Genomic DNA, 22,613 nt, shown 5'->3' with positions numbered 1-22,613 from the left:
ATTTGGCGTTTAAAATGGAAATGTCTTTAGACATGGAAAATCGATTTTACAATCGATTTAATGAACACTTATGTCTCAAAAATCGAACAGGATTTTTTCACAGAAGTGACAGCCCTAGTAGAGGGATATTAAAATGTTTTTGTGTTCTTGTCTTAATTTAGAGAAATTACAGATGCAAGTTTAGTATTTTGATGTCATTGTCAGTCCTATTAAAGATGTGTTTGTGTCTTTGTTCGCTCAGAACAGCGTTGATTCTGGGCTGTGAATATGCGTGTAAGGATGCTGTGGACGTTTTGTTGAAACATGGGGCTGATGTCACTGCTGTGGATGGTTTCGGCCATGACAGTTATCACTATGCTCGAATCAGCAAAAACCAGGAGCTTGTCTCTCTTGTCAAGAGTTACCTGGACAGTGCCTCAAAAGGTTTTGTTATGCTTCATATTTTTATGAAATCTCTCTCTCCCATATGTGAGCAGCACTGTAGAGCAGTGCTTAAAATTGAAAAGGAATTAAAATGTGCCTCAACTGAATTGCTCCAACACTATTCAAAATTACTAACATGACATAAACTGAAATGGAAAATGTTGGTAAATGCATGAACAACAAGATTCACCAGCCAAAGACATAGAACGAACACTGGACCAAATATTGAATTAATATTAGCCATATTACAATAGTGACTGTTAACTGTGTCCAGAGATTGTAAAGTCTGATTGAACGTACAATTTTATGGTTGTTGTATTTTGTTATTTGCATCAGGTATTGTCACATCAGAACAGATAGTAGTATGAAATCTAATATGCTGGACAGTCAGTGATGTAAATGAGAGAGAAAGCACAAAAGATTATAATGTAGTCCTTCATTGTAGATTTACGGAACGATAACCTTTTGGGTGATGTGTCCAGAATAAGCACTCCAAATAGCCATAATGGCAATAAACGAGCAGAGCGAAAAGAAGTAATATGCCAAGCAATTTCTGAGGATATTTGAACAGTAGACCAGTTATCATTGTAACATGTCACCTCATTACTTCCATTGTTCCATTCCATTATCCATTTCATTTAAGTGATGGGTTTTTATTTTCCAGTATGTGAATGCTTTCTCTCACACATTTGAAACTTTTTTACAGAGGCTGATGAAAATTTCTGCCATTCTTGGTGTAAATCAGTTGAATGCATTTTTTGTGAGGTTTTTAAATTCTTCTTCCCCCTGCAGTTACTTTGTTGCATCATTTTTGATGTGAATAGGCCTTAACATTATAGTAAGTTTATAGAGATCAAAGCTCCAAGAGCTTATGACACACACTCTCTAAGTAGAGTGTAGAGCAGTGTCTTTTCAGCTTCCAGACTGAAAAGAAAAAGCTACTCATACATGTCATAGCTAATGAGGGGGGAAAACAACATCTCAATCCTCCTCCTGTGTCTGGAAACTGAAAAGAAAAAGCTACTCATACATGTCATAGCTCATGAGAAAAAAAAAAACATCTCAATCCTCCTCCTGTGGACTTTTTTATTATTATTTCGGTTGCTCCATGAATTGCTAATTAATGATTGCTCATTTGTATTCACAGCAAAAGAAGCTGCCAAAATAGATCAGAAAAAGAGACAGGTATACACAGCATGTTCACCTTTGCTTTATTCTGAGCATCACCTTGTGGATGAGATTTTAAAAAAACACTATACAGATTGTACTTAATCACACAAGGTTAAAACTGTTTTTCCCCTTGCTGATTAACTTTTGTTAGTGTCTTCGTTTTATCACCGACTCACAAATGGACTGATATACAGTATTTTTCCCCCACACACTGCACAGAGAAAGGCTGCCTTCATTCTCATTGTAATTTCACTGATGCCGTCTAGAGCAGTGAAACTGGAATTATACAAATGGGATTTATGATTAATGAGCAGAGAGGCTCTTTGTTTCTCTTTGTGTCATTTCAGCACTTGTGCATCTATCATAATAATTGGAAAGTAACTATTTCAGGCTAATATAATTCCTTATCACTTGCCAAATCTCAATGTCTTGACGCACTAATCTGACCCCACCTGCATTAGCGGCTGCAGTGCTGTAGCAATTTTTACACAATACTGCCAGCCAGTGTTCGATGAAAGTAAGGCAAAATATTTTTAATGCCTTGAAGTCATTAAATGTGCTGCAAAAAGCTGTAATTATCAGGGATCATGGTTGAAATAAAGTGCAGCCACTCGTTTCTAACATTGGGATTTGTCAGAAATGTATGAAGAGCAGCTATTTCTGCCCACAGCCCACAGAACAGTTTTGCATCTGAATAATAGTTTTCTCTAGTGTATAGAAAAAACATTTAGCCCATCTGTTAGGACTAAGATTTTTGTTGTAAGTAGCATTGCTCAGACTCCTAACCACTCCACTGATTTACACACACACGCACACACACATATATATATATATATATATATATATATATTTTTTTTTTTTTTTTCTTCTTTGCTTTTACCAAGGACTGAAATTATGTATTATACCTGACCATTTTTGTTGGATTTATCATTTGATTTTCTGTCTGTGTCAGTTGCAGTCTGTGGAGATGGTCTCTGAAAACTCTAACCATGAGAAGATCATACAGGTGAGGGCCATTCAACTCCATGACTGTTGCCAGTAAATTGTTCATCCTTTTGATGTTGTTATTATTAGACCACGACTTGTCTTATTATTCCATTTACATGTTAATTTACACATTCTTTTACCTGCATTTTTAGGATTGTAAGACATCGATCCTAGACATTTTTTTGTATTGCGAGCTGTACATTTATTACAAATGAGTGGGCATTTAGTGACTGTGTGAATTGTGTACATGTGTTTTTTAGGACCTGGAGAAAAAGAATGAGAGCCAACAGGAATCTCTAAAGAAATTCCACCAGGAACAGAGGACGCTACTTGACAAAGTTAATATGCTTCAGCAACAACTCAGCCAGGTGTTTCTTCAGTCTTTTCATAATTTATTTGCAAGTCTGTGCCTTACACAGGTGTTTTCAGCATTGAAGCCAAAATACTCTTCTGTATTTATCTGAGCAGGCAGTTTTGTATTTATATTGCAGACATCTTTTTTTAATGCATGTTTTCTCTGTCTCTCTTTCTTTCCTTTCCTTTTTCAGGAAAAGTCAACAGTGGAGGACATTCACAAGGAGGTATGTGTTGCCCTGGAAGAGACTTTCTTCTGTCCTAGTGTCATTGTCTATTCTTATTTTTTTATTCCTTCATCATCTATACCTACAAATTAGTCTTAGTATTAGAAATTTGCTATTTTGAATCAAAATATGTCATTCATGTGAATCGTGCAGATCTGGTGTGTGTGTGGGGGAGGGGTGTGTGGTTGGATTGCAAGCTCAATAAACCTCACAAGAGTCGGAAATGGGCTAATTTCCCATTTCCCATAGACTGGAGTGAGACCATAGACATCTCTCTCTTGCTGCCACAATCTTTTGTGGTGTGACAGAACACTGTGGCGCCTCAGTTCAAGCTAAGTGGCAGTGCAGAGCGCACATGAACCGATCATCTCTTCCGCTTAACTAGTTACAAGATGAAATAAACATGAATGAACATCAGAAGAATGTTGAAAGATACAGTAGGACTTATTGAAATCCGAATCACGTCACATGTAATCGCTCAATTAGTTTCAACCGCGGAAAGCCATCAATAAAACAGCTCTTAAACAATGTCATATAAGTCACATTTACAAAAACGTTAGTCAGCAATAAAAATTAACTTAAGAGATGAGCATTTTGCCATGTATATGCACAATATTGCACATTCGTTGTATTTTTACCTGTTCTTCAATTAATGTATGTTTGATTATGTTTTATGACAGCCAACATTTTATTATTTCTATAAAAAAATATTGTGCAAATGTTGTCTTTTCCCTTTATTTTCTTGTCAGAGTGCACCAGAATACTTTGTTTACATGTTAAAATCACAAAAAATAAATAAAAATTCTCCTGGGGGAGAATGCCTCCTGACCACCCAACAACAATATAGTTCGTAACCATGTCACCTTTTTCACCTCTGAGTTTGCAGGGCTGATCATCCTATCAAAGTTTTAAGGTTTTTTTTAAGGTTGGGTGTGAGTTGCTGTTGAATATGCATGTGTATCTGTTTTGTACACCAGAGAGAGCAGCTGAAGCTTTTACTTTCTGCCAAAGAGAAGGAAGAAGGAGCCCGGGCCATAGAGACTGTGAGAGTCCAGCAGCGGAGCCATTTGGTCAGTGAAAATCTTTGCAAGATGCTCATCAAGGGCTACTGCTTGTTAACTCCAGATCCAGAAACTCATGATTAAAGTGATGAAATGATGAACAAATCTACATGTTTTTATTTTACAGGGAGATTACCCTGGTCAGTCCGTGATCAAAGGTGATTTTGTCTTTTAAAATCTGGGTCTTTAGACTGTGATTAAGCACAGTATGACCTTGATGTTAGAGACTATATCAATATAAACTGTGCTGATGTTGAAATTATGTTAATTGTAGGGATGTGTAAAATGTCATATTTCTATAAGTACAGTCACATGTGTGTTTTCATTCTGGGTTCTTATTTTCTGCAGGAAAAGACAATGTACTAGTTCGACAGTCACACAGCTTGGACTCTGCTCAGGTGAATAAAAATTTCTTTAAATTCTTCTTAATCACCATAAATATAAAAAAAAATCTACTTATGCTAAAAACGAATTATATTTATATAAAATTATATATTAGCTATTTATTTATAACTAATATATCATTAACTTTGTGTAAACCAACCAAAAAAATTACTTTTTACTGAAACTACTGAGATTAAAATTGCTGACCTTGTTCCAATATTCTTACCCTGGTCAATTGGTAATAAAATAATATGTGTGTATATCAAACATTGTCCATAAGTAAATATATACTTATAGATATATTAAGAAAGAGGGTAACACTTTTATGCATGAAACATGTATACCATGGGCTCTGTTAAGTAATTACTAATAAAATATTATAATTAATTGCAATAAAATAACAATCTGTAACATTCAGGTCTACAAAATGGTTACACAGTGCATAAATGCAGTTTAATGTTTTTACTCAGTATGTACTTGGGTTAATACCCAGGAACTAGTCAGTTCAGTGTACATACACAGACATTTATACGTCTGATTTCCCTCATGAAGTCCAACAACAACATCAGACTACAAGTGCAAATGCTTAAATGCAAAATCAAGAAATAATTCTAAAGGTTTGCTGAGCACGCACAAGGTTCCTAAGGTTTGGAATTTTACTTATGTTCACTAATGCAGCGAGCAGGCTGTCTATGTCAGCTGTGTTAAGCTTAGGAGAGGAAGTCAGATAAGTTGCTCTCTCTCATTTCATTTCAGAACCTCCATAGCCTTCAGCGTCAGACGGGTTTATGATTTATTAGCACTTTTCTCTGAAGTGATATAATATACCTGGTTTCAGCTTTTGGGCAGATGTGGTGGATGCAATTTTGTTGTCACATAGCACCAGAGACGACTTTACTCTCACCTACGTTAGAGGTCACTACACGTTTTAAAAATATGAAAATATGCACCTGCTAAAGTAGGATCAGATGTTTGACTTGGGAAGTGGCCTAGATAAAGTTTTCTTTGAAAGTTTTAACCCCTTGTTATGAACCCATGTGAGAAAAAAGATGGGAGCCATTCCATTTTCTGTTCCTCAACAGAATGCCGGCCATGGATTTTTACAGACTGGATTTCTTTTCCCTAATTTCTTGTTCTTATAGTAATGAGGAGAAAGAAAGCTGTGACAAATAAAAATTGTAGGGTCTTTCCTGTCTTTTTCCATTAAGCTTAGTTACTATCCACTCAGTATTCTGACAGAATGTTTTTGTGCATAATAATTAATGCCCGCTTGTGTTTGAATTCAGATCTTGCAGTCTACAGGACCATCTCGATCTGTGGCTCGACCTTTGGAGCTGTCTCGGCCGGTGGCTGGTGATCCTGAGTCACCTCGGCAAGAGCTTGAATGTGTCCGCCGACAGCAAGAGGCTGCACAAGAGGAGGTCGGCCGACTCCAAAAGGCTTTAGCATGCAGGTCCCAGGAGTGCGAGGAGCTGACCAGGAAGTGTGAAGCCATCAAACGTGAATCAGACCAGCAGGTACATGAGCTGGAGGAAGCCATGGGAGATGTGCAGAAGCGAATGATAGACTCTGAGGCAAAGGTGAAACAGCTTCAGGCTCATGTGGTGGCGGTAAAGGATCATCTCAATAACCAAGTTGTTGATGACCTCAAAGCACAGCTGAATGAGATGAAGGCAAAATATGAGGGAGCTTCTACCGAGGTTGGACGGGTCAGGAACCATTTGAAGCAGAGTGAGAAAGCATTGGAGGAGTATAAAAAAAGTGAAGGACTTCTGGCTGTGGAGGTTGAGAGGCTCACTGCAGAGCTGAGTGCAATGCAAGAGGACCATAAAGTCATGGAGGAGACGCTCTTAAACATGGAGGGTCAAGTGAAGACTTCAGAGGTCAGGTTGACGTCAATGGTTCCCGGAGAGAAGTTTGACAACATGAAGAACCTCCTCACCAATGCTGTGGATGAGAAGGAGCTACAGTTGGCTGAGTTAAGGGAAGATTATGACCGTGTGCTGGAGGAAGTGGCAGAGCTCCACCGTGTAATGGACGACCGGCAAACTGTCCCCTTGCAAGAGCATGAGCGAGTCCGGGCTGCTCTGGAGGAGCAAAGCTCAACCCTGAAGAAGAAACTTGCTGATGTCACTGTAAAGTGTCAGTCATTAATATGTGAAGTGGAGGAGGGTGAAGATGAGAGAGAACTACTCAGAGAGGAGCTGCAGGAACTCGGCAACAATCTGAAGACCAAGTTTGTGACCTTAGAAAACCACGAGGAGGTGAAGAGGTCTATGGGACTCGCTGTGGAGGAGTTGAGGATTAGGTTAACAGAGGAGACGGAGAGGAGCAAGCATGCTGAGGAGCAGCTACAGAGGCTGCTGCAGGAGAAGACCTCTCTCTGTGAGAACATTACTAACCTGAAGAGCACGTACATCCCCTGTGAACGTTATGAGAGCGAGATAGCTGCACTCACAGAACGCAACACAGATCTGGAAGGAGATCTTAATAACCTTCAAGATCAGTACCAGGAGAAAGTCAATGAAATTGAGATTTTGGCAGCTGAAAAAGCAACACTGAAGCAGAACTTTGACATTGAGTTTGTCACAAAGAAGGAGTATGAGAGTGTGCAGATGGTGTTAGATGAGGCTTTGGAGAAAGCTAAGATTGAAATCGCAAAGTTGGAGGGTTATTGTAGAGTTCGGGATGAGGAGTTACAGAAGGCGAAAGAAGGAAATGCTAGGTTGAAAGAAGAGTTTGAGAATGTGCAGACCAAGTTAGCAAATGACTATATCAGCCTTGTGGAACATGAGATATTCAAAAGCACAATGAGCAAAGCGTTATCAGAAGCAGAGGGACAAGCTAGAGATGCCTACACAAAGTACCAGTGTGCTCAAGAGATCGCATCAAAACTACACGAGGAAATCGAAGCACAGAAGAAAGAGTTGGATACTATTCATGAGGCATTGCAGCTGAAGTTTGTGCCATTGACTGCTATGGAGGAAAAAGAGATGCATTTTAACACCACTTTGAAGGACTTAGCAGATAAACTTGCTGAACTGCAGGGGATGTACAATGATGAAAAGACCAAAGGGGAAAGCCAAAGGCTAGAGAATGAAAAATTGAAAGAAGAGATGGCGCCTCTGCAGCAAAAACTTCAGATGGTGCTTGTGTCCCGCGAGAAGTACAAAGAAGTGGAGGACCGCTGCAAGAGCCAGGGGGAGGAGCTGAGTCTAAAGTTGGTGGAGCTGGAGCAGCAATATAAAGAGGTTACGATCCAGAGAGCTGAACTAGAGGAGCAAAACGCCTTGTGCAACTCTGAGATCCAGAGTCTCCAGAAGAAACTGAACAGTGAGTATATCCATCTGGATCAGTTTGAGGCCATGCAGAGCTCTCTGAGTGGGAGCCTGCAGGAGGCGCAAAAGGAGTGCGAGGGCTTACAGGAAGCTCATAAACTAGAAGTCCAGCGTGTTCATGAACTAGAGAAACAACTCCAGAGTCAGAGCTGTGATGAGACCCAGTATAGCCAGGTTAAAGAGGCTCTTGAGCATGAGGTCAACAAGCTTCGCTTGGCACTGCAGGACGAGGAAGAAACCAGCGCACAGAGGGCTGAGGATGTAGCCACTCTGCAGACTGAGCTCCTCAGAGCCACACAAGCTCTCGATGACCTCCGCAGCTATGAAGAACAGGTGACCGAGCTCAGAGCTGAAAAGCACAAGCTTGAGGAGAAGGTGTGTGAACTTGGCGACCGGCTGTCAGGACTGGATGAGCAATATGAGGATCTGTACAGGGAAACAACCCAGGCCAGGGAGGGTGAAAAGAGGGCGAGAGCTGAAACCGAGGCCCTGCAGATGAAAAGCGCCTCCATTGAGAAGGAGATCAGAGATCTGAAAGAGAGATACGAGGAGTCGCTCCACACCATTGGAGAACTACAGAAGAGGATTCAAGCATCTTCAGAGCAGACTGAGCTTAAAGACAAAAGGGTGAGAAGGTTATACTCATTTGTTATAAATGAAGCGTTTTTTCGATAAGTGCCTGATATTTTGTCTGATTATAAGCAAGGCGTTCTCTGTTTCAGATCACAGAACTGTTGGCAGATGTTGAAAGGCTGAAACAGGCTCTGAATGGCTTATCCCAGCTGGCTTATGCTGGCAACACTCCCAACAAGAGACAGACTCAACACATTGACACACTCCAAGCCCAGGTCAAGAGCCTCCAGCAGCAGCTGGCTGTGAGTAACACTGTTCATATGCACATACCGATGGATTTGTTTGCCCTCAAATATTACATGCCATCACCTTGGACTGAAAAATACACCCACTTACTAACTGACTTGCGTATATAATACAAATATAATATAAATCATAATCATAATATTTAAAAAAAACCTGGGAGTGATGGAATGGACTGAGGGACGGATTTATTTCTCCCTCAGGTGATTTCAGCAGTAATTGGATTATATTATTATGAAGTCTTCCAAGATTTGGTGTTATACTGAAGTAAATGGTCTCCTTTTACTTATACTGTAGCTAGGGTAGGCAATGCTTTGCATAAACACTTTTTGTTATACTTGTTGAAACTCTCTTCCTCTAACATGGGGTCAACATATGCATTTCCATACCTCCACGCTCCCTGATCTCGCAGACATCACACGTCGACATCAGCGCGTTCCGTAAGGCTATGCAGAGTTATAGACAGACAGTCACTGAGCGCCGGAAAGAAACAGCATCCACCTTTTACAGTTACCCATGAACCAAAACAACAAGCTTATGCCAAGTTCACGCCATGTCGTAATTACTGAACGTCCGAGGACGTATGCGTTTCTATGGCAACACTATCAATGCCGAAATGAATCCGCAGCAGTCAGGTGGTACAAGTCAGCGCTCTTTAAGTTGTTTACAGTCAAATCTTAATTAACCAACAGCAGCTTTTATACCCGAGTGGAGAAGCGAAGCATTTGAGTCATGCACAGACCACACACTATGCATCTCCAATGGAAGACGGGGACTTAAAGCGTAACTCTCGCCAAAATGCAACCTAGGGTCTTTTTGTTAATCTACCCGAGGCAAACTTTCGTTTAAAAGCATAATTAGAAGAGAAACGCCACTTTTAAGTTTGACCGTATTTTCATTTTCGGCCAAATTGAAATTGAAATTACCTATTACCTTTTCTCTATTTTTCTCTATTGAGTTGGCTATGGACCTAAATAATGTAATTGTTATTGCATTGGCTCTTAAATACAGGAAAAAAATACATAAACGAAAAATACATAAAAATAACGAAAAAAGGTTTCCGACCCCTGATGTAGATTTAGATGAACCCAATGTGTCCCAGCCCCCCTCCTTTACTTTCATGTTATGTTTGTGTACATGTGTGTGTCAGCTCAGTTGCTTAGTATTTTGTGTTACTGAGGGTGCATTGTGTTTACAAACATATTGACCATCTAACCTTGCAAGATCTTATTATATAATGCATGTAAAACACTGCCTGATATGTCCTGTCTTTTTCCATCTAAACAGGACGCTGAGAGGCAACACAGAGAAGTTGTTTCAATTTATCGAACTCATCTTCTCAGTGCAGCACAGGTAATTGTATATGAATGTGTGTTGAGTGTGAAGGTTTCTTTTGCAGTAGCATTTCCTTCTATTTTGCTCCTATAACAAGGCCATTCATACCTCTTGGGTATATTATAGCGCATGGTCTTCTGTGTACCACAGATGTCATACAGAGATCAACAGTACTATTATAGTAAGACATAAAAGTTTACAGGTCATAGCATGTAGTTGCATAGAAGTTTCTGGATGCAATTCTGAAGATGGATTTATCCTGACTGAACACCTGTGACTTGTTTTCTTTCAGGGTCACATGGATGAAGATGTCCAAGCTGCCTTACTGCAGATCATTCGAATGAGACAAGGTTTTGTGTGTTGAAGTCAACACACCGAGACCACACTGACTCCAATTCATCATTCACACAGTAACCTCCCATTCAGCTCAGTGCAGTTTTATACTGCTCTGGAGCACTTCACTCAGAAAGTCAAGTTTTGTAATGTTTGATATGTTCTGATTAGGTTCGGTGTTGTATGTTCTAACGGTATGAAATATAGTATGTGTATTACTGATTTGCCTAGTGACCATACTAAATATAGCACTAGGGATAACTAAACTCATCAAAAAACACATACATCATAAACATGAGAGGCAATGGATAATTATTTAATCATAATTAAGCATATTGGCTCAACTATGTATGTTATTGCTACATGCTATAGAGTCAATCAGAAGTACAGGATGTAGTGAAGATGTAAACTGCACATTCAGTGATTTGAGTCTCATGTACCTCCTTATTTCATGTTGAAATAACCTAACTACAGTTTAAAGAAGAACATTCCCTCCCTCCACGCTTTTAGCCTCTATCTAAGCTACGTGTGTGGTGTATTAATAAGGGACGCATCCCTTTAGAGAGATTTTAACATGCTGTTTCAGTCCAGCATTACTGTCCACTGCAATGGTTAAAGTAATGATCTGGTTAGGGGAAATAGATCTTTCAACACTAGGGAAATTAGCTTTAAGGCTTTAGTGGAGTGGTGGGCACAGAGGCATTTCCTGGGCCGTCTGTGTTTTATGAAATGCCAGTGGCATAGTGGTTGAATATCCTGCAATCCTGCACAGTAATAATATTATATTTTTATCACATGTAAGCTTATGCTCATACAGTGTACAGTAACAGTTTTTGGAGGGTCCCAAAATTTTTATAGTCCAAAGACATCATGAAAGATCAGAGCACATTACTGCAGCTTCATCTTACACGTATCTTTTGCATTTTTGACCGGGCATATGTCCATAAACTGGATCATTTGTTTCAAATGCGTGTGATGTATTTGAGTCAGTGAGTGTCTATTGGGTTGGGTGATATAGGATGGAGTAGTTCTTTAATAAAGTGTTTATGTAAAATTGCTTTGCCTCTGCAGTGACAACAGCAGACCACATCTCATGGATGATCGAATGAGCAAAGCATTTAACACTGAGGACTTTCATAACACTCTATCCTTCATGTTCCTGTATCCTGGCTGATATCGCCATCTAGTGGTGTGACTTGGCTGGCCAAGTTTGATGTGTGCTTTTGTGTAGGAGAATGTGATGCATTTAGGAATTCTCCCTTTTGACGCTTTCCAAATCTGATATATCACCTTTTACATGGCTTTGTACTACTTTTGATTAATGAACACCATGTTTGTGGTAACTATTACAGAATTCAGCAGGACTGGAATGGAAAGGCACAATAATCTGCTCAGGTTTCAGAACATGACTGTAGACTGACACACTTTATGCATCTGTTTTTTTCCCTCCTAAACTGTCATTTTTAAGTCAAATTATCCTTTGAGTTTCCAATCAGATATTCTAAAATGAATTAGAGTTCCCAATTATGGCTTTTCAGTATTCATTTGATTTATTTTAAAAACACCACTGTAGTGCCGTTTGGTTTGATTGGAATTAACTGATGCTGTTGGTTCTCTTTTTCGGGAATGACTAATTGTAATGGTTTCATTATTTATTAGTATTACATTCTAACTGCTATTATGATTATCAGTTAGTCTGTGCATTTCCTTCATGGACATTTTTTGCCTTTTTGTTTTGCAGAATTTTGAGTCTAACATCAATAAAAGTGCCTCTTTTAGACTAAACTGGCTCTGTGCAAATGAAAAAGATTAATCCAAGCAGTCTCGTAGTGTCATGAGGTGAACCTTGCCTTTGGCAGGCCTTTCCAGCCCCGCTCGCTCTCCTTGAAGTGAACGCACATGTTGTTACTTTAAATCCAATCAGATCAAGATTGAGAGCTTTTTTCCTCATGTGGTTTGCATTGATTTGTACCTTAGTGTTTAACTTACCTTTAAAATGAGATTTACAAAGACAAAGAAAATACAGTCTTTTGTTTTTTTTCTTCCCATAAAGGTCATAGTTTTTCTTATTAAATTAAGGTCAGAGTAAACATTTTATCACTCCAACATAATCAATTTTGTTTTCCCCTCTTAGTTTCTACAATGTGCTTTAGTAAGTCACTATAGTCTCTGTCATTTTATGTAGTCTCAGTCACTTATGTAAGAATGTAATTTTCTAAAGCTCGAAACTCATCCCACACCTAATTAATTTCACATTTTTGTATATTTGATTGCTTAAATGACTCTCCCCCTTCCTTAGCAGTGTATAGTTTTTTATGAGTCTGTTATTTGTGGCCTGCCCTGCATAAGCTGTTCTCAGCAATTATGGCAAATACAATTCAATCTGTTCGGAGCTTTCCCTTTAATCTCATTTCCAGGACCATAAGCAGAACCAGACATCCTCCCATCACTCCCCTCTCTTTCCCTTTCTCTCTACCATTAATCATGTCCATAAGGATCACAGTGTAACCCTGTCGTTTAGCTGGCCCCCTGGTGGGTGGTGGGGGGTTGCTTTAATGTGGTTAGTTGTTCACTCGGTAGTCTCTGTGTCGTGATTCAAGCTTGCTTTTACTGCAGAGCCCTCCACGTGTCGTGAATGATTTTCTCCTTTTTTATCTTTCTTGCATGTTTTTTTCTGTCCTTTTTTTGTTTGTTTGATATCTGGATCTGAAGGTTTTTTTTTACCTTTCCATTTAATAGTTTAGCAAATGCAGATGTGCACAACATCCCGTTTTGGTCTCTCACCCTGGGTCTCCTAGGTTGTGCTGGCTGTGCTTTCTGGATTAGTACCTTTAAAAAGACTGTCATGAAAAAACAAAAAACATCTTTTCTCATTAGCCACCCTGGATCGGTCACCTCCGCTCACCCCTTTAATGTTTTTGTAGAGGTCCCTGCACTTTGTTGCCTCAATAAAGTTCATTTATAGGATAACAGGGCTCTGGAGGACACATGGGGCTGATTTCGACTAGATGGATTCAACATGTCTCCTGCCCAGCTCCTCTCTGATCCTTGCCATGTGATCCGTGCCTCCCTGACCTCATCATCCATCATCTGACACCTGGGATGAGGGAAAAAAATGGTTGAAAAAATAAGAGACTCTTTTATTTTGTAGAATTTATTGGCTGGCCACTGGAGAGACTACCACCGCCAGGCCGCGGCTCTCTCCATCCGTGGTTGAGTTTTCATGCACGAGGGAAGACCATAGAGTTGTGTTCTGCACATTTTGGCCTCCAGATCTTCCTTCTGAACAAGTTTTACCTCCATAAAATTGTTTGAGGGTGAGGTGGGTTTGTTTAGATCACACAGGTACAAAAACTTGATACTGCTGAGCACATTTCAAACAGACTCTTAAACCGCGAGGTAATTGTGCAGGGGTGTTGAACTCCAAAGTTGAAATTTTAAACTGCCCATTTAAACGGTTACATCTGAGCTCATTGTTGTTCTTTTTCCCTCATTAGCTCTCGGTTAACCACTAATGCCTTGTGTATCAACTCATTTTTACTTTCTCCCCCTTTTCCGGTCAAACAAGAAACATGTGGTCGTCCTCTCTTCCAAGCTCAACCTCTTAATAATCCCCAGGCCTCGATGGAAAATCGACTGCATTCACATGTCTGCTAAGAGCTGACACATGGGGCTGTGTCCGTGGTTTAACAGAATAAGCATGCGGAATTGATGGTTGGCTGCTTGGAAATAGTGCTGCAACTAATGTATTTTCTAGAATTTTTTTTTTTTTTTTTTTTTAAGCATTTGGTTTTGTCTGCTCTTCTTGCTCTGTGGTGCAGGGCTGTGGTCCTCTACAAGCTTGTTAAGAGGTAAATTGAGGGGAAAGGTGAGGAGAGTGAACCCTTGTGTGGTGTTCACAACCCAATTTCCCCTGTGGTGTTCCCGGTCAAAAATGACCGGACTATAAAAAATAGCTTATAAATCTCTCATTATACTATATTTTCACCCAATATTGGATTCAATCTTTTTGTCAACTTGTTTTCTCTTTCAGTTAGGACTGGTTTTATATTTCTATTTGCATCTGATTAATCGTAGGCTTCATTTATTTGATAGTAGGCATCTCATTTTTTGAGAAAAAAAAACATTATTTTTGAATAATTTTGGGAATATTAAATAAAATCTGAAGAAAATTGGCACTGTTTGATCACACTAGTCTACTTTAATTTTTCACCAGGAATTTTGTTTTGAAAAACTTTTATTTTGTACAATATGGCACATTGTCACTCTTGTGGTGTTCCCGGTCAAAAATGACCGGACTACAAAAAATAGCTTATAAATCACTCGTTATGCAATATTATCACCCAATGTTGGATTCAATCTTTTTGTCAACTTGTTCTCTTTCAGTTAGGACTGGTTTTATATTTCTATTTGCATCTGATTAATCGTAGGCCTCATTTATTTGAGAGTAGGAAAAACATTATTTTTGAATAATTTTGGAAAAATAAAATAAAATCTGAAGAAAATTGGCACTGTTGATCACACTAGTCTACTTAAATTTTTCACCAGGAATTTTGTTTTGAAAAACACTCTTGTGGTGTTCCCGGTCAAAAATGACCGGCCTACAAAAAATAGCTTATAAATCACTCGTAATGCAATATTATCACCCAATATTGGATTCAATCTTTTTGTCAACGTGTTCTCTTCCAATTAGGACTGGTTTTATATTTCTATTTGCATCTGATTAATTGTAGGCCTCATTTATTTGAGAGTAGGAAAAACATTATTTTTGAATAATTTTGGAAAAATAAAATAAAATCTGAAGAAAATTGGCACTGTTGATCACACTAGTCTACTTAAATTTTTCACTAGGAATTTTGTTTTGAAAAACTTTTATTTTGTACAAAATGGCACAGAGTTACACTTGTGGTGTTCCACTGGGCCATTGAGGGCCATTGTTTCAATTGGCCATTGAAAGTGAATGGGAGAGACATGTGTTAGAAGTCCATGAGGAATATCTTTAGATCTGAGTGATGGATTATGGTGAGTTTGGGCTCTTTTTAATCTTAACAATCTCATGTAAATAATGATGTGCCATTTTCCACAATTTATGCATGCTTCATTGAGTTATGAGTTAAAACGCGCCATAAGTGCTAGGCTACATCTATATTCAAGACTCTGTGTGCGCCTGTTGGGGTTCGGTGGCCAATAGTGAGCCTACGTGGTGACGTGTAACACCAGGGTTCACCAATCTCGGTCCTGGAGGGCCGCTGTCCTGCAGAGTTTAGCTCCAACCAGCTCCAACACACCTGTTTAAAAGTTTCTATTATGCCTAGTGAGACCTTGATTAGCTGGTTCAGGTGTGTTTAATTGGGGTTGGAGCTAAACTCTGCAGGACAGAGGCCCTCCAGGACCGAGATTGGTGAACCCTGTGTAACACAGACGCGCAGCGCAAACACACTACGTGAACCAACTAGAGGCCCAGAGAGAAGGAAATGAATAGTGGAATAAAGTCGTTATTTTTGTTTGTTTTTGCAAACAAAAAGTATTCTCGTCGCTTGATATACTTAAGATTGAGCCACTGGAGTAACTTGGGCTATATTAACAATCTCTTTAATAACTTTTCTGGGACAGCAAGTTTCGGTCACCTAGCAGCCTATGAAGGAGTGAGACGGCTCTCAGATTTCATCAAAAATATCTTAATTTGTGTTCTGAAGATGAACGAAGGTCTTATGCGGTTGGAACAACATGAGGGTGAGTAATTACTGACAGAATTTTCATTTTTGGGTGAACTAACCCTTTAAGGACCTCAACTGGTTGACAGTCTGAAGTCACAGAAGAAAACATTACTTAATGCAGACTTTAGAAGAATTTATACATAATGGTCTAGGAAATAATTTGTAAGAGTCTTTATAATAGAAAAGCACCAATATTAAATATGTTATAATAAGCTGAAAACTGATAAATACTAGATATTAATATTTATACTTGCAAGTGTAAAATATAAATTTTGTACTTGTAACTTTATATAGAGCACATGAAAATGAAGAATGCAAGGAAATTCTCAAAAAAATCAATAATCCACAGGAGACAGGGTGATACCTTTTTCTGAGATTGTAAATATGAAAACAGGATCATTGAGCTTGCATTATTAAACAGTATGTAATATTGAAGGAGATTTCTTATTACTTTAATTTATTATTAACATTTATTATTATCAATGTTGTAAACAGTTGCTTTATATTCTTTGTTGAAAAGAAAATTTAATAGAACAGAATTCATTCTAAATTCTAAATTCAAAAACATTATACATCTCTTTACTAACACGTTTAATCAATTAAATAAAAAATATTATTAAAAATCATACAGTGAATTTGAACAGTGAGTTTATATAAATATATGTATACACACATTATCTATTGATAAATTAATAAAAGTTTCTAATATAGTTTTATAACCAATATGCTTCTGATATATTGTGCATCTACAGTGTATATACTTGTATATTGCTTGTGCTAACCATATACTGCCAATGACTTTTATTGTCATTGAATTAATGAACCAAGACGCTTTCTTGCTGATCATCCTCTACTGATTTGCGTTAGCTTGTCTTTTCATTTTGCAGTCCTTTGCACCCAGCTCTCAGTGTTTACTTCCTTCATTTAATACCTCCGGCAGGGTGAAGGTGCGGTTATAGAGGTGTTTGAAATGGTTAATGTTCCTGGAGAGTTTCCTGCTAGCAGAACATAAGGTATTAGTTTATTCATTACTCATTAGGCTCACAGTCAAAGTGCTTTAGGCAAAAATCAGGGTTGTGACTGTCGATCATTAGCGTTGAAAATGTGCATTTGTTAGACAAAGCCACAGTCACACAATCCAATTAAGACATGAAAGCCCCTGTCTCCTAGGAAGGAATTCACAATACATAAACAGGCTGTAAAGTGGAAAATTACATCTGCATTTGTTTCTTTTCTTGAAATTCAGCCACATTTGGTAAACTTTAACAAACCCTTGTTGAACAATTTGGAAGAAAAAAAAGGATAGCTAAATTAATACCATGTGTTTTGAGAGCTACACAAGGCTTTATTGTAGTGTCAATTTAAAGGGACAAGCTTGCCTAAAGTGAGAGTTTGGTAGATTTTAACAAGCAAGAACATTCTAATCACTTTGAATTGTGTTTTTTGTTGTTGTTTTTTTATAACCAAATTTACCTTGAAATTTTAGATTTAAAGATCTTTCCATAAAAACGGTCTTACCTGCTTTTATAACAGATATTTACTATAAAATGTCTTTAATCAAGACCAGGCTCTTTTGATGTGGGAATGAGTGTGTAAGTAGCCTTCATCTCGCTTTTTTCTAGATGTTAATTAAATTGCTTTTCACCCTTCTTATAAGGCAAGGTATTGGATTAATGGCTTTAAATGTCCTTTAAATCTCTCTAATCTTCCCCCTTTCATCTGTAGCTTTTGCAGGTTTGTGTTGCTCTGATTTGCTTGCGTCGCCTGCCTTTGATTCCACCGCAAAGATTGCAGCATGCCCTGGATCGTAATGCAGATCCCTAGAATAACAGTTTCCGGATGCTTGCAGGTGCTAGTTAGTAGGATCCTGTTGGGAACCGTGGCTGCTGCGTCCAGTCTTTGATGCCTCCGACTTTCACTCAGCCAGTTTCTACCTTTCACACCTGCTTCATAAAACCAAAGAAATATTTTTTAGTCATCTACACAACAAACGACTGAATCCTGAGTGTCAGTGCCCACAGTGCTAATGAACAATTAAGATCATGACATCACAAATTCAAATTTGCCACTGTCTGAAAATATGTGAAAAATGTGTACCTTTAGGGTACAACAGCTAGTCACTAGGGCAGTATCCAGTATCCTTAAAGGGACAAATCTACCCCTAAAATATGAATATCTACCTTACAGAAGTAATATGTACCCTTAACCTTAACATACTACTAGGAACCTTTTAGAGGTAAATAAGATACAAAGATGTCCCTAGGTACTATTTTTGCACTATTCTGCAAGTGTAATGTGTTCGGGATGACAATTTAAAGACCTACAACTAATAGCCATTTATGTAAATACATTGCATAATCATATGCTTTTCTTTTAATGGCCTAGTTTCAATCCAGTTTTTTTGCTTGGAAAAAAAAAGAAAAAAAAAAGTAATTCTTTAGAATTAAGATTATTGTGCCTAACAGACACTATCATGTTAAGTGGTTATAACTGCACAGGCCCCATTGCTCCGCTCCCCAGTTCTGTCATTTGCCCTTAATTACCACGCCAGCAGAGTCCATTAAATATTCTCCTGCTAATGCCTCATTAGCTTCTGCAGGCTAAATGGTCAAGAGATGTGCATTTTATTGGTAGTAAGCGTTGTCCTCTCTGAATCACTGTCTGGGGTCATAACCATGAATCAGGGCTTAGAATGGTCCCCCAGTTTTTATATCTGAATTTTAAGACTTTCCCTCAGGAGTTACTGACTGTGCAGTCAGACAGGAGTGTGATGTAGTTCCACTCCCATCATCCAGAGGGCAGACCTACATTAAGTTTTAAGACTGGCTTGGATTCAAGATCTAGCAGGAATGATCACTGATGCTTTTAGAATCCAGGATCTGATTAGTCTGCCATTAAATTAGCAGATAGATAGAAAAGATAAGATAAGAATGGATGGATGGATATGATGGATAGAAATGATAGATGGATAGATAGATAAATAGATTCATCCCTGATGATCCAGCTACTGCGCTCCTGTCCAGCAACATGAAACAAGCTCATCTAGGGCCTTTAAATAAAAGCCAACTAGTTCAGCAGAGTACCTTGGAAATACTTGGATATAAATCTCTGTTCTTGCAATGTACAAGCTGAGCTCTTGCTTCATCTGCAGTGAATATTTTGGCCCTGTATCTGTTTACACAGGTGAGATGGTCTATCATCAAATATTTGTGTGATTTAATGCTTGATTTTCATTTGCTGAGGTTGGCAGGTGATCTACTAAATTTGCTGGTGTGTCATGGCCACTCGTTCCCATTCTAGATGGGCAATAACATGCCAGCTCTCATCATAATGCCTCTGTGAATATTTACCCAGGCTCACCTGCTACCACATCTGCTAAAATGATTGTAAAGGGTCCGTAGAGATGTGAGGTGGGGATCGAGGCATCTGAGCATATACAGTGCTGCTGTTGTTTTGTTTTTTAAATCTGCATGGCAAAAAAAAAAATCTATATTATAAAGGCAGTGGATGTATATGGTAGCTATTATCATCATATGAAAACAACAATGCTTAAATGATCAGCATTTGGCAGTTGGCTGCCTTCAGACTTGAGTGCCAATCCCAAACTATTCCCTTTGCCTGCAGAGATTCCCAACCAGCCAGATTGCAGTGAAACTAGAGATGCCACATGCAGAGAAGTGTGTTTGTGTACAAAGAAGTAATTGAGCCGTTTCATAACCAGTTAGATGTCAAAACTCAATATGTCTGCATAAAAAGAGAGCTATGCATGTGAGCGTATAAGAATGCATATGTATGTAAGTACTGCCTGCTTGTCAGTCTCTGTCATTTGCATAAACTGGATTGGATTTTCATCCAAATCATATTAGGAGAATTCATTGTTAGTTTCTTTCTGCTACACCAACCGTAGATAAATGCTGGCTTTTCAGATGCGGAGAGCAGAGAGAATCTGCTTCTGAATTTGTGGCTTTTGATGTGCACTTTCTGTGGTTTTGGATGCGGTTCTGACAGGTATTGTCCCTGAGGCGAAGGATTACCTGAGGCCTCCTCACAAAATAGACCAAAACAAGTTATCAGAGGGCTTGTAAGCCCCTTCGTGGAGAGTATGACATAAATTATTCTAGCCTTGCAGATGTTCTGAGATCAAAATCTGCATGAATTTATGCCATTGGCAGTGAGTCCCACTTATTAGTTTTCATGATGCATGCTGGAGCAGCTGCAATGCCGGGGCTTTTACAGGGGTCATAAATCTGGATCTGTCATCATCTCAACCACTTTGGTAGAGATTATTTCACTCCGCTAATAAAGCAACTCCCGCTCGACATTACAAATGCCTGCAGGTTAACAACCTTGGCAGCCGTGCAATCTCAGTGCTCACTCGCACTTCAGAGGCTTTGCGAGCTGGGAAAGTAATAGAAGCCCAGATATAATGGAGACCCTAATGAATCCCAGGTGGTTGTTAGATCCTGACCCCACCTGATATTTTCCTTCTCAAGGGAGTAGAACCTGGGTCAACCTGCCTCAAGTGTTTGGAGTTTCATTGTTCATTTAGACTCTCTTTGATGTTACTGCATATACCAGAGCTTACATTTGTGCTTTGTTCAGGAATGGACCAATTTCCTATTTCTGGTAAAAATGTCAGTGTTCACATTCTTCAACATGATGGAATAGTTCAAAAGCTGCATTCAGTGTTATTCTCTCCTGGGTGCGCACAGTTGAAAGTTTGTGTTTCCAGTGGAAATGGTCTCAGCATATACCATGGTTACAACTGCGCCATCAGTGCAGTTCATAAAATTAACTTGATTAACCCCATATAATTAACTAAATGGAACCAATCAATTAAAGCTAATCTTATTGAGTGTTCCTGTGTAATAGCTGCTAACCTTATTGAATGCTCTTCGACCTTTTCTTCTCATGCACTGTGCTTTGTTTCCCTCTCAGTGTCTACTTCCTTCATGTTAATGTGACGAGACAATAAATTCCCTGTTTCCCAGGTTGTCCATCTTGACAGGACTTCTGTGCTATAGATAGGGATTGGAGGAAACAATTATGTTGTTTTTAGAAAGTGATAGATGTTGCTTTTAGTTAATTATGTTGGAAATGGAGGATAAAGTCAGTCACTAAATTCAGTATTCATTGCAGTGTGTTCTGCTGTGCACTGTGAATGTAGTTGGTCACCATACAGTATGAGTATGGTAAGATAGTATGCTATTTTGAACATAGCCACTATTAGGGAAATAGGGAGCTGATTGATGCACACTTTTTTGTTTCAGGCGGACCGTTAAAGAACGCAACAAACACATCTCCCGGAAATCCTGGAGAATTCAACCAATCAGAGGACGACTTTGAAACTCCTGAAGTGTTTCCCATTTTGGGTGCCTAATGCGTTCAGGCTGCGGTCCATTGACGAATGAGGCTGAGACTATATATGACGCACAAAACTGGACACACTTTCACAAGGGCAAAAGTCTGAATCTGATTGGCAATGAACGCTACAGAGGAGCAACTAAACATTGGTTCTTAAATTTTTTTTATATGAAGTCACAGCATAGAACAAAACAAAACTGTGATTGGTCACTGTACATGTCAGTCAAACAGCCTTTTCCTGACTAAGTGGGCGTCCTTGGCTACACAAGACTACTACTCTTTGCCCTGTTTATCAAGCCATTAGCAGCCAGCACCCGATTCAAAAGTTTTATGGACAGTTGAGCCAGATTGAGTCGTTTATCAGTCTATTTCAATTATATTGGATAAACATAATCATTGAGGTAATTTAGCTCTCTTGTTAATATGAGAATGAAGAGGTTTCATTCAGTCATAACAGACTCACAACTTTGTCAGTGTGTCACCCTCTCTTCAATCAACAGTGATTTATTGTCAGTATAGTGGAGGGTCAGTACAAGTGACTGTATTCAATATCTAAGTTTATATGAGAACATGACTGAACATTGACTGAAGCAGTATCAAAATATGATGCTATGCAACCACTCCAAAGTCTTGTCAGCCTCAGGGGATGACGATGATAATTCAAATGTGAGTTCGTTTGGTGAGCACTGGCATACGTATATGTATGATCCTGTTGGCAGTCTTTTTCTAGCAGAAGGAAAATTATGTAAAAACCTCATTTTAATCTAGGGTACTTCCATCTCTTGTCATTCTTGGCTCTCCTTGCTCCATTCGTATAGTTCTGACAGCAGCTGAACTGTATATTTTAATTCTGTTCCCTGTCCTCAGACCAACCCACCAGGCAGGTGTGAAGACAGGCAGGTCCATCCAGATTGATCCTAATGCTATAATGCTTCAGACTGCTAGGACACAGACCAGCAGAAATGTAGAAATTTCCAATACTAAAAGACTTTTATGTAGTTTGAAGGATGAAATATTTATGATCGTGAGTAGTGGAGTATCATT

The 22,613-nt window shown here is 38.9% G+C and overlaps 1 protein-coding gene across 4 annotated transcripts in view; it reads left to right on the top strand.

Annotated features, from left to right (window-relative positions):
* uacab (uveal autoantigen with coiled-coil domains and ankyrin repeats b) overlaps window positions 1-13,330 on the top strand; it is a 60,114-nt gene extending 46,784 nt beyond the window's left edge. For 3 of the 4 annotated variants that reach the window (XM_084107519.1, XM_084107521.1, XM_084107522.1), the window contains 12 exons: window positions 242-423; window positions 1,571-1,608; window positions 2,546-2,599; window positions 2,841-2,948; window positions 3,129-3,161; window positions 4,139-4,231; window positions 4,350-4,380; window positions 4,571-4,620; window positions 5,893-8,571; window positions 8,667-8,819; window positions 10,108-10,173; window positions 10,448-13,330. In XM_084107519.1, coding sequence (XP_083963645.1) covers window positions 242-423; window positions 1,571-1,608; window positions 2,546-2,599; window positions 2,841-2,948; window positions 3,129-3,161; window positions 4,139-4,231; window positions 4,350-4,380; window positions 4,571-4,620; window positions 5,893-8,571; window positions 8,667-8,819; window positions 10,108-10,173; window positions 10,448-10,519 — 3,559 coding nt within the window. In that variant the 3' untranslated portion in view covers window positions 10,520-13,330. The remainder of the gene's footprint in view (window positions 1-241; window positions 424-1,570; window positions 1,609-2,545; window positions 2,600-2,840; window positions 2,949-3,128; window positions 3,162-4,138; window positions 4,232-4,349; window positions 4,381-4,570; window positions 4,621-5,892; window positions 8,572-8,666; window positions 8,820-10,107; window positions 10,174-10,447) is intronic. The other variant, XM_084107520.1, reaches the window with a different exon arrangement.
* Window positions 13,331-22,613: the final 9,283 nt, after the last annotated feature.

This window comes from Abramis brama (genome assembly GCF_963993115.1).
Source record: "Abramis brama genome assembly, chromosome: 3".
Taxonomy (NCBI): Eukaryota; Metazoa; Chordata; class Actinopteri; order Cypriniformes; family Leuciscidae; genus Abramis; species Abramis brama.
This window is presented reverse-complemented; position numbering and strand designations above follow the sequence as displayed.